The sequence below is a fragment of the Propithecus coquereli genome, unplaced genomic scaffold (genome assembly GCF_000956105.1).
Source record: "Propithecus coquereli isolate 6110/MARCELLA unplaced genomic scaffold, Pcoq_1.0 Scaffold111, whole genome shotgun sequence".
NCBI classification, from domain to species: Eukaryota; Metazoa; Chordata; class Mammalia; order Primates; family Indriidae; genus Propithecus; species Propithecus coquereli.
Window position 1 is genome coordinate 1,142,865 of NW_012135081.1, and position 15,710 is coordinate 1,158,574.

The 15,710-nt window shown below is 40.4% G+C and overlaps 1 protein-coding gene across 2 annotated transcripts in view; it reads right to left on the reverse strand.

Moving 5' to 3' along the window:
* The window catches only part of RACGAP1 (Rac GTPase activating protein 1), a 30,379-nt gene extending 18,263 nt beyond the window's left edge, over window positions 1-12,116 (reverse strand). The window contains exons 1-2 of one of the 2 annotated variants that reach the window (XM_012654136.1): window positions 11,912-12,116; window positions 3,152-3,240 (exon numbers count right to left, since the gene is read on the reverse strand). In XM_012654136.1, the coding sequence (XP_012509590.1) occupies window positions 3,152-3,236 (85 nt within the window). In that variant the 5' untranslated portion in view covers window positions 3,237-3,240; window positions 11,912-12,116. The remainder of the gene's footprint in view (window positions 1-3,151; window positions 3,241-11,911) is intronic. The other variant, XM_012654145.1, reaches the window with a different exon arrangement.
* Window positions 12,117-15,710: the final 3,594 nt, after the last annotated feature.

Sequence of the window (15,710 nt, forward strand, 5' to 3'; positions counted from 1 at the left end):
TATCAGGATTTGGTTCATAGTTCAGCATACAGATTTACATGGTTCCAGAAATCCTGATACTTTTTTCAGTTCACTCCCCTTGGGGCCTTTGCATAGGCTCTTCTCTTTGTTTTCCCCGCTACCCTCCCTAAGCTTCTTAAGGGCAAGGACCCTGTGTCTTTTTTGCTCTTTTATCTCTAGTGCCTTGCACCTTGTCTAGCACATCATAGGCACGTGAGTATTTGTTGAATGATTCAATGAAGAACTGTTGTTCATATCAAATTTAAATTCTAGGCATTCAAAACCACCTTACCAGTCTAATCGAACTTACTTCCCACTGCTACACAATAAATACCTTCTCTAGCTAAACCAGTCTTGTCACTGTCCCTAGAACAGACCCATAGTCATTTCTGCCTTCTCACTTGTGACCAAGCTATGCACTCCAAATGGAATGCCCTACCTTCTTCTTTATATACCCACTTACCAAGTCCCACCTGCTCTATGAACCCTTTTCTAATCAGTTTGCTCCACATTAAATCCTTCTAGACTTCCCAAAAGCATATATTTTGATACTCATATTACCTTCTGTTTCATGAGAAAAAATCCTGTCTCTGAAACTAAAATACGATAATCTTCTTAAAGACAGGTACCATGTCACATACACTTTAGTATCTCCTACTGTACATAGTATAGCACAAACCTAATATGTCACTAGCACACAATAGGCACCTGATAAATCTCAAGTGATACCTATTCCTAATTTATACACCAATGAGATCAAAAAAGCTCAGGCAGCTTATGACAAAATAAAAATAGAGCCAGGCATCATAGCACGTGTCTGTATTCCCAGCTACTTGGGAGGCTGAGGTAGGTGGATGACTTGAGGCCAAGAGTTCAAGACCAACCAGAGTGATATAGTGAGATCCCGTCTCAAAACACAGAAATAAATAAATAACATAAAAACCATGTGGACTGGAGAAAAGATAACAAAATACTTAGGCTATTAAACTCATTTTATTTATTTTCATTCTGATTTCCCAGTGACTTTGGACTTAGCTTTTTAAAAAACTATATAAAAAAGAGAAAGAGGAATGAAGTTACAAAGAAAGGCAAGAATAAGGAGTCGGGGGATACTTAGGCATGGGACGAAGTCCGAAGGATCTAAGAAGAAGACAGACACTATGGTGGATGAACAAATAAGATTCTTGAGTCAGAAAATACTAAGCCACTTTAGTTCCTAAAAAGCCAACATTCCAAGATAGAGAATTGGAAAGGGGGGTGAAATGTATCTCTAATTTATAACAGAAGTCAATGGAAAGATAAAAATGTGCTTATAAAATAAGCATACCTGTCAAAATAAATATCTTGGTTTTGGGGTTTTTGTGGTTTTTTTGCATAATCGCTTTCAAAGTATTTTCACAACTAGTATCTCAATTTATCCCCAAATCCTCACAGCACTCCCACAAAGAAGACAAAGACATTTAAATTCCTATTTTACAGATGGAGAAACAGACACAGAAAAAATGGGTAAAGCCAGCACTAATTATCGACACTCTAAACATCAGACTCATCCCTCTTCCCCCACATCCTATCAGCTGCCTCCTCTTAGAGGTCTTTTCATCACAATCTCTTCCACTCATTTCCCCCTACGTCTATTTTCATAACCACCATTCCAGTTAGGGCTTTTACTGTCTCTTTCCTGAGCTAGGGCAAACATCTCATTCCTAGTCAATATTCCAGCCTCCACCTCCAATGCAGCCCACCCCTCTGCCAGGGTAATCTTCCCACAGCACAGCTCTGATTATGTTACTCCCCCTTACTCCTATTCCTCTCAAGCCCCACACCCTCTTGCCTCCACACAGGCTGTTGCCTGACCTAAAATGCCCTCTTTCGTCTCTGCCTATTGGGATTCTACCCTATATCTAAGGCCAACTCAAACCCTATTTTCCTCCATGAAACCACCTAGTTATACCTTTTCCTAACTCAACATGTGCTGGAAAATTTGAGAGGTTCTCACAAAATATTTGCTAAATGAACCTGAGTTTTAAGTTCTTTTATTCCATACTCTTCCCCACGAGACACCAAAGCAATCCATTTTCGGAGATGATGTGACCTCAAAGAGAAGCCTAATTAGTATGCTATCATGGTTACTGAGCTGGTACCAGATGACAGGGTCATGCAGTAGCTATTAGAGAGAGAAAATAGAATATTGTTTTGAAAGGCTTGGAAGTGGATAAGAGCTATTAAAAACATCAATCAATTTAAAGAAAATACTGAATGGCATAAGTAAGATGTCATACTAAGTACTATGGAAATTAAAAAAAGTTTAAGATGCAGTTCTTGCATTACTTTTATACTAGGGAGGTTGAGTTGAGAGCAACATTTGGTAAATTAAGTATTAACGAAAATGTGAAAGAGGAGAGGATGGCAACACAAAGAGAAGCTGGTAGAGAATAATTCCCTTAGATCATAGACATCCATACCATCAGCCCCATTTTCCTTTCTTGCTAATTCATTTCCCAGACTGTTCCCTCTATCAGCACCTCCTTTTTCTCCCCAGTTCTCTACCCTATCTCAATCCTTTATTACTAAGTATCAAATATATGATATAGTGAAAACAGATGCCTAGTTCCTCCTGCAAAAAGAAATTATGACTTTTTTCCCTCTTCAATTGAAAATGTTTTATAGATAGGAACAATCTGTGCTGTCTGCTCAATTTTTCTATAAATCTAAACCTTCCAAAAGATAAAAATCTATTAATTAAAAAAAAGAAAGAAAGAAAATGTTTTATAGAACACAGAAAAATCCCAAGATAAAAAATATAGACAACGATTAAAGAAAAAAGCAACATCCTTGGAAAACCAGGAGCGTTTTCCCAGTTCATGGTACAAAAATGAAATTGGCAACTAATGCTAACTATTCAGTTGAAAAAGAACCTTGATAATGAAAAAGTCTGGGTAAAATCCATTTAAGAGAAACTATAGAAAAAGTTTTAGTGACCATTTAGAATGAGTGCCCATTAGGCTTTGATAATGGATACGTGACCATCACTTTAATTTTGGTAACCCAAATGAAAACCAACTTTAAGACTGGAACATACTTCAGCTGTGTAGAAAACCCAAATCTGCAATGTGTTTTTTCTTTTTGCACCTGCCAGCTCAGAATGACTTACGGAGTTCATTTCCTTCACTGAGAATCTCCACTCGGCGCACAAGCTGCTCAAACAGATTCCGCAAATTCAGCATCGTAGTATCCATCTTTCTGTCAAGAAATCAAATATACATTAGGGGTCCTGCCTTTTTCTCCTCAACAAAGGATTCAGTAGCAATCCAGTACCACCATCGGTGACCAACATCTGAACTCTTTGATTTATAACTACCATTATAAGAATCTCAACCCAACAACGCATGTTTGGTGTGATCCTTATAAAAACAAACTTGGAATGTTAAAGAGTCATTTGAAAATTAGAAAACCATTTCAGACTTCTGAATATAATACCTCCTTCCTGCCTGCCTACTTCTTCCCCTGCACTGCAATCACTCCAGAGCAGAGAAGAAAGCAATTAGAAAGGAATATGTCAGTTGATAACTAGGTGACCAACTGCAAAATGTGATTCTTCGAGTCAAACTTACTAACGTAAAACTTTTGCCACTTTAATCCTTCTGGACTTTGAAGACTTACAATGTAACTTAAAAGGTCTATTTTTGATTTTATTTTTAGCTAATGCCCCTGTTGCAACTGCCTCTTAAAATGCAAGACATGGTCAGCACATTTCCTACCAACAGCACAGATGACGTCACACAAGTGATTAAGTGGGGAAATCGCCAGCTCAGCAGCACAAGAATTATTTCTGCAATGCAGGGCTCTCTACTGGACTGCGTGCAGGGGCTATGTCTAATAAATTTATACTAAGTATAGGCAAAGGATTATGTTGTACCACATTCTGGCATCACAGAGACAATACACCACCTTCACAGTTAGAAGGGCAAAGGAAAAATCATTTGCTAGTGTGTTCTGTATAGCAAATTTCAGGCTTCGTATTCCCCTCCTGCCTGCCAAAGACCTGCTGATATTACAGTCAAGACAGCGCCCTTACAGGCAGTCCTATTCCAAATAGACTTTAACTGGGAACACATTGGGGAAATAAGATCTTCATTTAATAGTCAAGAAAGACAGACATCAACTGGATGTTATGAAAATTATCAAGGAAGTGAAATAAAAAGTCAAATTTCATTTGAAAATTGAATGTGCTCAGAAATACCATTAAAGGATTCCTCTTATGTCTACCCTACCCTAACCATTCCTTCAACATTCTAGTCCAGCTTCTCATTTCGTGGATCTAAATAAAACCTTAACACCTCTTCTGTGAAGGTTTAGTGATTTTGCAATGTTTATAAGACAGTACCACAAGTTATGAGGGCAAGGGAAAAAATAGAAAAAAATCCACAAAGGACAAAGGAATATATGAACATAAAGATATTTTCTATCAAATGCTATAGAATTATTCATTTATACTCATATGATGATTGCTGTAATAGCAAAAAAAGTTTTCAATTCTAAGACTGGATACAATATATACCTGTATCAGGGCGGAAACCAAGATTTTTAAATGGTAATGTATCTGTTCCAAGCTACATAATCACAGCAAGCTGCTAAGCAACCAGACCAACAAATGTATTACAAAAATCTTTCTCTAAACTGAGAACAAAACTAACTAAAAGAATAGCATTAAAACCAGTAGGAAGAGATCTGGAAGTCATGGAGATACCCACAGATTTAACAACATAACAAAACAGGCAAACATACCCAAGTGCTACAGGATGGAAGCAGGGACAAGATATTCAATAGTTGATTAAAATGATGATTTCCTTTGGCTCCCGGTAAAAACGGAAGACACTAATCAGTAGTTTTTTTTTTTTTTTTTTTTTGAGACAGAGTCTCGCTTTGTTGCCCTGGCCAGAGTGAGTGCCGTGGCGTCATCCTAGCTCACAGCAACCTCAAACTTCCTGGGCTCAAGCCATCCTCCTGCCTCAGCTTCCCAAGTAGCTGGGACTACAGGCACGTGCCACCATGCCCGGCTAATTTTTTCTATATATTTTTAGCTGTCCAATTAATTTCTTTCTATTTTTGGTAGAGACGGGGTCTCGCTCTTGCTCAGAGCTGGTCTCGAACTCCTGAGCTCAAACAATCCGCCCACCTCGGCCTCCCAGAGAGCTAGGATTACAGGCGTGAGCCACCGCGCCCGGCCTCTAATCAGTAGTTTTAATATGGTGCTGATTTCTATCATCTCAGCACTCACCTATATCTTCTGAGATCATAAGACAGCAAGCTCAGTACCACAGGAAAACTTCTAGCTGTTCAAGAACGCAGAAAAGGAAAATTTCATGGTGCTAGAAAAACTGATTTAAAAAATTTTTTCTCCAGGCTGGAGTGCAGTGGCATCCTCATAGCTCACTGCAGCCTCAAACTTCTGGGCTCACGCAATCCTCCCACCAGTGTCCAGAGTTGCTGGGACTACAGGCATGCGCCACCATGCTAAGCTAATTTTTTAAAATTTTTTGTAGAGACTAGGTGGTCTCGCTATGTTTCCCAGGCTAGTCTTGAACTCCTGGCCTCAAGCTATCAATCCTCCTGCCTCAGCCTCCCAAAGTGCTAAGATTACAGGTATTTACACCACATCCAGCCCTTGGAAGGTTTTTAAGTCTTAAATGACAATACAACCTGGTCCTTTGTCCTTGTTATGGTTTGAATGTTTGTGTCCCTCCAAAATTCAAGTTGAAACTTAATCCCCAATGCAGTAGTATTAAGAGGTAGGACCCTTAGGAGGTAATTACCTCAACAGGGCTCAACTCTCATTAATGGGATTAGTGCCTTTATAAAACCACTTAAGGTCATCCAGCCCTTTTTGCCCTTTGACTCTGTGAGGATGCAGGGAGAAGGCACCTTCTCAGAAACAGAAAGTGAGCCCTGACCAGACCAGAATCTGCTGACACCTTGATCCTGGACCTCCCAGAAGTGTAAGAAATAAATTTGTATTATTTATATTTATTTATTTATTTATTTTTTTTGAGACAGTCTCAACTCTCTTGCCTGGGCTAGAGTACCCTGGCGTCAGCCTAGCTCACAGCAACCTCAAACTCCTGGGTTCAAGCGATCCTCCTGCCTCAACCTCCCAGGTAGCTGGGACTACAGGCACAGGCCACCATGTCCGGCTAATTTTTTCTATTTTTAGTTGTTTAGCTAATTTCTTTCTATTTTTAGTAGAGACAGGGTCTCACTCTTGCTCAGGCTGGTCTCAAACTCCTGAACTCAAGCAATTCTCCCGACTTTGGCCTCCCAGAGTGCTAGGATTACAGGCATGAGCCACCATGCCCAGCCAAATTTGTATTATTTATAAATTACTCAGTCTAAGGTATTTTCTTTTAACAGCAGGATCGAACTGAGACTGTCCCCTTAAAAAAAAAAAAAAAATCCTCACATTTTTCAAGTTCCTCTCGTCTGTTATTCTTCTTCCCTATGTTCTTTGTGCACACCACTCCCTGGAGTGAGGGTTGGGGGAGATACTCTCTTGAAAACACAAACCTGATTCCCGAAAACACTAAAGACACAGAGAAGCTATATGTCACCATCTCACCACAGTAACTGGTATACGTACAACTAAGCCAATATACATTGTTCTCCTCCAGAGATGCCTAGTACTTAAGAGACAGCTGTTTAACTAAACTCCCTCCAGAGAAGGAAGTAGTCAAAAAAAAAAAAAACAACAAACCATTAAACTCCCAGTGCTCTATTATAAAACAACAAAGGGTAATACTTAACTGTCAGACCTTCATAGTCTCCAGAATTAGAGTTTTACAAATAGTCTGCTTATTGATTATTCTTTATTCTTCCTCTCACCACCAAACATTCCCTAAAGTTCAATCTTCCAACCTCACAAAGAACTTAGCAAACTATTCCACTTTAGCCATTATATCTCTACAGACCTAGTCTCTCTCCTAACTCCTAGCTATCCTGCTGCTTTCAATTTGCTTGGAATACCCCAGATGTTGTACTTGATTTTGAGGTACTGTTCTACCCTTCCCCACCTCCCATATAAATCAACAATCCTACCCACTGAATTACCCTATTCCCTGCCCTGCTGACTATCAACTTTGATTTCCCTGTTTCTAATCATTCTCCAAGTCACTCAGTTCCAAATTTCAGAATCACCTTTGGTCGTTCCCTCTCCTACAAGCATATTACCAAAACTTGTGGACTCTTCTCTAATGTGTATACTATACCCACCCCCTTTATCACTTGCAGGTTGAGCTCCCTGCCTCCAGTCTTTCCCCCACTGCTTTGCTCAGTTGCCACTCAGACACACACCTTGCATTCTCATTTAACTTCACCACATGTTTCTGCCCTCTGTTCCAGGTAGACTGTAAATGTGAGGGGAGAAACATTACATTTGGTACTACTGTATCACACACACACAAACATGCAGTATTTAACATGATGCTTGTACACAAAACAAATATTTGATAAATGGAAGTCAGAATGAACACACATGCACATACTCATGACACTACTGTCAAAAGAATTTCCAGGCCAGGTGCAGTGGCTCACACCTGTAATCCTAGTACTTTGGGAGGCTAAGGTGGTAGGATGACTTGAGCCCAGGAATTTGAGGCTGCAGTGAGCTATGATGCCGCCACTGTACTCTAACCTGGGCAACAGAGCGAGATGCTGTCTTGGAAAAAAATAATTTTTTCGTTCTACCTCAATGTCAATTATCAATGTATAATATAGCTTAAAACAAAAAATAATTTAAAAAGGTGGGGTGGGGAGCAGAAGTCCTAGGATAAAGCTTTATTTAGCTCTTCTACCTACCAGTATATAGTATATATAGTATAACTTTCAGCAAATCACTTAAATTCTTAGACTCATCCATAAAGTTGGAAACAATAACATTTGCCCTATTTACCTCACAGAATATAAATTAATGTAGGTAAAAATTTTATAATGTATAAATTGAATCTTACTACAAAAATATAAGGTATATTATAGTGGGTATAAAGTGGGTTTGTATTTTTGTTTTGTTTTGGTTTTGGTCTGATAGCTGTTATTTACATCCTAAAACAGTAATTCCCAAATCTAGTTTTTTTCTCTAGGCTGTCTAGGCTGTCTTCACTAAGTTTATCACTAAATTCAGAATTTTAGACCATCCTTTTAAATAGTGCTATATAGTTAGAAAGAAAGGAAACCAATATTTACTAGGTGCCTTCAAAGTGATTCAGACACTAGACACTTCACTTACTTTTTTTAAGTGAATTTGATTATTTTAATTATCTCCACTTTATAGATAATAGACAACTAAAGCTCAGAGACCTTAAATGACTATTAAATGCTGAGCTCACATTGAAACCCAGGTCTGAGTCCAAAATCTATGTTCTTTCCAACCCAACACATTGAAGAGAAGACATGTTATAAAAATATCAATCAGGGCCGGGCGCGGTGGCTCACGCCTGTAATCCTAGGTCTCTGGGAGGCCGAGGCGGGCGGATTGTTTGAGTTCAGGAGTTTGAAACCAGCCTGAGAAAGAGCGAGACCCCGTCTCTACTAAAAATAGAAAGGAATTAATTGGACAACTAAAAATACATAGAAAAAAAAAAACTAGCCGGGCATGGTGGCGCATGCCTGTAGTCCCAGCTACTCGGGAGGCTGAGGCAGGAGAATCGCTTGAGCCCAGGAGTTTGAGGTTGCTGTGAGCTAAGATGACGCCACTGCACTCTAGCCCGGGCAACACAGTGAGACTCTGTCTCAAAAAAAAAGAAAAAAAAAAAAATCAATTAGACCATATATGTTGCAGACATTCTTGGACACCTCCTCCAAATCATACTGTGTCATACAAAGAGTGATGTATACAAAACATAGATCATAGCTAGAATCCAGACTAAGAAGAATCAAGGAGATAGCAAAATTTGACGAGGTCTAGGCTTTTAAACAAGCTGTTCAAGATGAGGCTTCTGAAGAGTTAGCTCTCCTCTAACACAGGTTTATTTAGGGTAATCCAAAAACAGCACTAGCAGAATATAATTCTCTTCTCTTTATATGCTGGGGGAACCATATATTTTTATTAACATTCTACAGAAGTGACTCTCAGGAATTATTTATAGATGACGAAAATATCTTTCTGCATCAGTACTCGCTCTGACAACTCAACCAAATTGTAACTCAAAAAGTGAAAATTTACTCATCCTATTCAGCGTCAATTGAAAATGGTTTGAATTTTCCTGCTGGGTCACATTTTCACCCTCATGAATACTTGTTTATTTCTCCCCCTTTATTATTTAGCTCCATAGCTAGAAGATACACTAATGTGAAAGGAAACAAAAACAAAGTCATATTGTAGTACATTGCTTTGCAGCTGTAAAACAGCTGTCACTTTCCACAACAGAGGCTGCTGCCTTTGGGAAAAGCTGAAACGATCCCTGTGCATAGCAAGGAAATCAGTTTGTGGAGCACTTTAAACAAAAAGGTGCTAGAGAATTTCAGCTGTTATTAATGGAGAGCCCCAGAAGTGGAGAAGTCACTATGTTACAGATGCCCAATCTGTGAGTATCCTTAAGGGAGCAATTTGGCAACACCATGAGTCTCAGCTTGATGTGATTGCTTTGAGCCCCCAATTTAATTTCAATCACCCAGCCAAGAGACAGACGTCGTTCTTCAGAATAATGGACTATTACAGATCTTACTGCAGGGTGTCCTGGGAAAAGTCTCTATCCTCTTCCTCTCCCTACAAAAAAACATTATTAAGAGACCTACACATTGGGTTTTTTAGGGTGTTAAATGTCATAAGACAAAGCAATGAAAGATTGCTTAGTTTTTCAGAAAAGCGTTTTAATGAAAAACATTCTCACAAATATTGCTAAATCTGGAAATCCCAAGAAATCAACAATATAGGTTCCCTGCTGCCAAGAAAAACCATTCCCAAAGACAACCTCAATACTTGAAGATTTTTTTCATATGAACGCATTTGAGAACAATTCTTTTCCCCAAACGTCCTGCTTCTGCTTCACCATATCCAAAGCCTCTATACAACTCGCAGGCAGAAGGATTATCTTGAAACCAAATGTTCTTATGAGCAAATCAAGTGCAGAGAGAGTAAACAGAATGCCAGAATCTCTAGTCCAACGTGAATGAAGACTAAAATAAGGAAGAACTGAATTGTGATTTTTCGGAAAATTACCATCAGTTCAGTATACTAAGCTATAGTTTTTTTTCTTCCCATTCTGAAGTCTTCCATTCTTCAAGATCCAGAATAAGCCTTACCAATTCACTGAAGCCCTCCCTAACCATTTCAGTCCAAAATGATCTCCTTTACTATCTACAACACTCATTTGACAGATATAAAAACACCGCCTCATATTGTTAATTTTCTATGTTCAAAATATTTTAAAACAGTAAAACAAAAACCTCACTACTCTAAACAAGTATATTTACCTCCTTATCTAATCTTTGCCCATTATACACTCCTATTTCATGGAGCATAGATTATATACAATTTTGTGTTTTGTTTATTATTTTCATGTTTCCATTACATTCCAAAGAGTTGATGAACAACTATTTGTTTAACCATTCTCTTCTTTGGACATTTAGGTAATTTCCAGCTTTTCAGTTACCTCTGCCTGGAATCCCTTGCATAGTCAGTCACTCCCTCACCCCCCCTTCAGATCATCATTCACATGTAATTTTCTCAGTGAGGTCTTTCCTAATCACCCCCTTTTAAATTGCAGCTTCTCCCCATTGCTTCCCTGCTTTATTTTGCTCCAAAGCACTTATCTCCATCTAACATACTTACATATTTACTTATTTATTTTGTTTATTGTCTGTCTTCCGAACAGTTTAAGTTCCAAGAAGGCAGAGATTTTTATGTTTTGTTCATGGTTGAGTCTGGCGCCTATAACAGTGCATGACACTTGGTAAATGATTAATAAATATTCGTAGAATTAATGAATTGAACATCCCTATGGACCGTATTTTTCTTCAGTTGACTGTGTCCCTTAAAACAGACTTCCAAGGCTAGGATTACTGTATCAGTGTAAAAACTTATACGGCTCTTGATAAATATTGCCAAAATATTTTCTAAAAGAACTGTACTAATGTATAGTACTCTCAACAGGGTATAGGCCTACCAGATTCACCACAGTTATCTTTTTTAAGTTCTCTCACCCCAAATAAACTGCAAACTCCTTTAAGGCCAAATAAGATTGTCTTCTACTTACACTTTGTACTTAAGAAATACCTGTTGAACGATTATACTATAGGAAAGGTACCTTTTCTAAACAGCTACACTAACTCAAAAATGTTATTTACCAGACACATTAGAAAGATAATACCATTTCTTTAATTAAAAACAAAAAAAGGCTTATGTTTCCACTCACTCCACTTTCCGACAAACATCCTCCGCCTATGAATGAAATCTTGTGAAGAGAAATGTACGTGAAAGTGTAAAAGTAAGGCCTCCTTGTTACTGAGACTAAGAAGTATGATAGGAAGGACAAGATGTCATCGCCTTGGCCAGCCTACGTAGACAGACGCAGGCCTCAGAGGAGAGGGTCTCCACTTCGGGACCCCCTGGCCTCTCAAACATCAGAGCTTTTCGCTTTGAAAACGCCCTGTTCGTCCGAAAAGGACTGGTCACGGGGGGCCTTGCCCACCCACTCCCAAACTCTGTATATTAAGTGAGAGCCACTTCTTTGGGGTGACTCCCGCCCTGCTCAAGCCATCACCTCAAAAAGACGCCCCCTGGTTTTCCACAAAACCCGGCGCCAATAAAAAGGCCTCAGACCCTTCCAGCCCCGTCTGCTCTGGCCCCAGCCCAGGGGAAGCCTGAGTGGAGAGGCAGTTGGTGCCGACCGCCTCCCGGACCCTCGCGGTGCTCAAGGCTTACCACGTCGGACTCTCTCCTTCCTACCACAATCCAGCGCCAGACGCACCTGGTATCGCAGCCCCCACCACTCACTTCGCGGGGGTCGCCCTGGCCCCACCTGGGCCGCCCTTCCCCTTCCTTCCGCGCCTCACCCAACGGCAGGGCAGCACAGCGCCGCCGGCTCAGGTTTGAAATCCTGCACCAACCAATCACAGAGAAATTTATTTTTCCCACGCCGTTTCCCCCTGCGCTAGGACGCACGCGCCCGGGCCTCGGGTTAGGGGCGGGAACAGGCGTGAGCATGCGCATTCCAACAGATAGAAGCCAAAGGTAGCCATTTTGATTTAGGTCCATAGAGGGTTCTTTTGGCGCCCTTTTCTGAAGTCATTCAAGATGCCATGTTGACTAAGGGCAAGTGGTACCCGCGTCCCCCCCCCGCTTTTTTTTTTCTGGAGACAGGGTCTCTGTTGCCCGGGCTAAAGTGCAGTGGCATCATCATAGCAAGTGGTACTTCTTGAGAGCAAGTTATTCTTGGCCTTACTGTCTCCCCCCCAGCAAGGAAATACGGATCTTAGGAAATATTAACTAAACAATGTCGAGTCTCATTGTAGAATAGGAAGAATTCCAGAAGGAGATAGAACGGCAGTCATTTTCAACCATATTTACTGAGCTATATTATCCCTTCATTCATTGATGCATTCATTCAGGCTTTTAGCTGACACACATGACATGCACCAACTTCATAACAAGCACTCAGCTAGGAATCGGAATAAGGATGATATGGTCTCTGCTGTCCAGTAGCTACAAATGAAGGAGACAGTGCAAGGAAACAAAAATAAATAGAAAATGAAAGTGCTATAATTCCATTTAATAAACATTATTTAGAACTTGGCATCGTGCTAGCACAGGGACTTCCATACTTTTAAAAAATCTAGACCCATAGTGAGAAATACATTTTTATATACAACCAAGTATCAAACAATTCTCTCATCCTTACTACACGTAACATACTCTGAACTTTTCTATTCTCCTTCTCCCCACCTCATTGAATTTGCTACTCAATAACGAGTGGCTACCCCCTAATTCAAAAACATACTGGCTAGAGCATACAAGAGCAGTGTGGTTTAAAACTGCGGTCCCAACCCCTGGGCTGAGAACAGGGGTGAGTGGTGGGGCGAGCTACATCTGTATTTACAGCCGCTCCCCATCACCTGCATCGCTGCGTAAGTTTCACCTCCTGCCAGATCAGCCCTGGCATTAGATTCTCGTAGGAGCATGAACCCTACTGTAAACTGCGCATGCAAGGGATCTAGGTTGTCCACTCCTTATGAGAAGCTAATGCCTGATGATCTGAGGTAGAGCTGAGGTGGTGATGCTAGCACTGGGGAGGGGCAGCAAATACAGATTATCATTAGCAGAGAAGTTTGACTGCACAATAAACGTAATGCACTTGAATCATCCTGAAACCATTTCCTCCCACCCCCTGCCCCAGTGGAAGAATTGTCTTCCTTGAAACTAGTCCCTGGTGCCAAAAAGATTGGGGACCGCTGGTTTAAAAGAAAGATCACAGTATGGGGTCAGGGTGGGGGCTAGGGGGATTAGGAAGATGTTGGTCAAAGGATATAAAACTTCAGTTAGCAGAAAGTTCAGGAGCTCTACTGTGCAATATGGTGACTGTAGTTAATAACAATGTATTCTATATTTGTAAATTGCTGAGAGAGTAGATCCAAATGTTCTCACCCCAAAAAATAAGTATGTGAGGTAATGGATATGTTAATTAGCTTGATTTAATCATTCCACAGTGTATACACATATCATGTATCAAAACATCACGTTGTACACCATGAATATGTACAATTTTTATTTGTGAAAAAAATAGGCCAGGCTAGGTGGCTCATACATCCCAGCACTTTGGGAGGCCCAGACAGAAGGATCACTTGAGGCCAGAAATTTGAGCGGTGGCTGGGAGTGCAGGCTTTGGTGCCAGACTGCCTGGGTTTAAATCTTTGCTTTGACTGGCCTGGGCAACATTGTGAGATCCTATCTCTATAAAAAAATATAAATTTTTTAAAAAATAGGCCAGGCGCGGTGGCTCACGCCTGTAATCCTAGCACTCTGGGATGCCAAGGCGGGTGGATCACTCAAGGTCAGGAGTTCGAGACTAGCCTGACCAAGAGCGAGACCCCGTCTCTACTAAAAAATAGAAAGAAATGATCTGGACAACTAAAAATATTATATATAGAAAAAATTAGCTGGGCATGGTGGCGCATGCCTGTAGTCCCAGCTACTCGGGAGGCTGAGGCAGTAGGATCGCCTGAGCCCAGGAGTTTGAGGTTGCTGTGAGCTAGGCTGACGCTACGGCACTCACTCTAGCCCGGGCAACAGAGTGAGACTCTGTCTCAAAAAAATAAATTAATTAATTAAATTAAATAAATCACAAATGTTGCAACCAGAAAACTTTATTGCATTTAAACAAATAGTAATGGAACATGTGTGTGGCAAGCATACCACTGAACCATCTGCATTATCACTTTTTAACTCTTCTGTACTTCTTCCAAGTATAAAACAGAAATAATAATCTATCCCTATCTCACAGGTTTATTCCTAAATCAATCAAGACAATGCTTGAAACATTATCAAAGTCTATACTCTGTAAACTATAATACTGTAAAAACTAATGCTATTAATAGTATTAAAAAAGGGATGAAGAAAGGAAATATTAACTGTACATATATTATTCCACTTAATCCTCCCAACAACCTTTCAAGGTCAGGAGCATTCATTGATTGTATTAGCCTGTGCCTCCTTAGACCTATAATACAATGAAGTAAGTACTAGAACAGAGATCTGTGTAAAGTTCTTTAGGAACACAGACAAGGAAGCAATAGGTCCTTTCTGAGGAGCGAGAGTGTTAGAAAAGCCTACAGAACCTTGATATCTTTTTTTTTTAATAGGACATGGCAAATAGAGCCTTGATATCTGAGCTGGGACTTGAAGTATGAATAGGAATTTACCAGAGAGAAGGGGGTAGCAAATTCCTGGCAATGGGAAGATCATGTGACCTCTGAAGAATGAGGCACTCCTGTATCTAATAAACATGCAAGGAAACATTGCATGAAGGTTTAGGGCTGTGAAGGAACATTTACCTCTACTTGCAGGTAATGTTGGGGGCTCAGGGAGTGTGATGCTTCTCTGCTTCTCGGGCAGCTTTGGCCTCAGAAGAGAGACCAATTAAGAAGGAATTGGGGCCAGGCGCAGTGGCTCACGCGTGTAATCCTAGCACTCTGGGAGGCCGAGGCCAGTGGATCGCTCAAGGTCAGGAGTTCGAGACCAGCCTGAACAAGAGCAAGACCCTGTCTCTATTAAAAAATAGAAAGAAATGATCTGGACAACTAAATATATACATAGAGAGAGAGAAAAAAAAATTAGCCGGACATGGTGGCACGCCTGCAGTCCCAGCTACTCGGAAGGCTGAGGCAGGAGGATTGCTTGAGGAGTTTGAGGTTGCTGTGAGCTAGGCTGACGCCACGGCACTCTAGCCCGGGCAACAGAGCCACACTCTGTCTCAAAAAAAAATAAAAAAAGAAAGAATTGGACTTTATCCTGTAAAAGACTCAATGACAAGACAATGGGGCTTGGACTGACCTGACAGATTTGCACTTTGTATGGAACACATCCTAAGATGACAAGAATTACGGTCTGCAGAGGTAGAGAGACTCTCAATTTAGGCCAGTGGCAATGGTGATGACAAGTAAGGGACAAGTGAGAAAGATATTCATAAAATCAATGAAAGAAATGAAATGGACTAATTAAATGATTG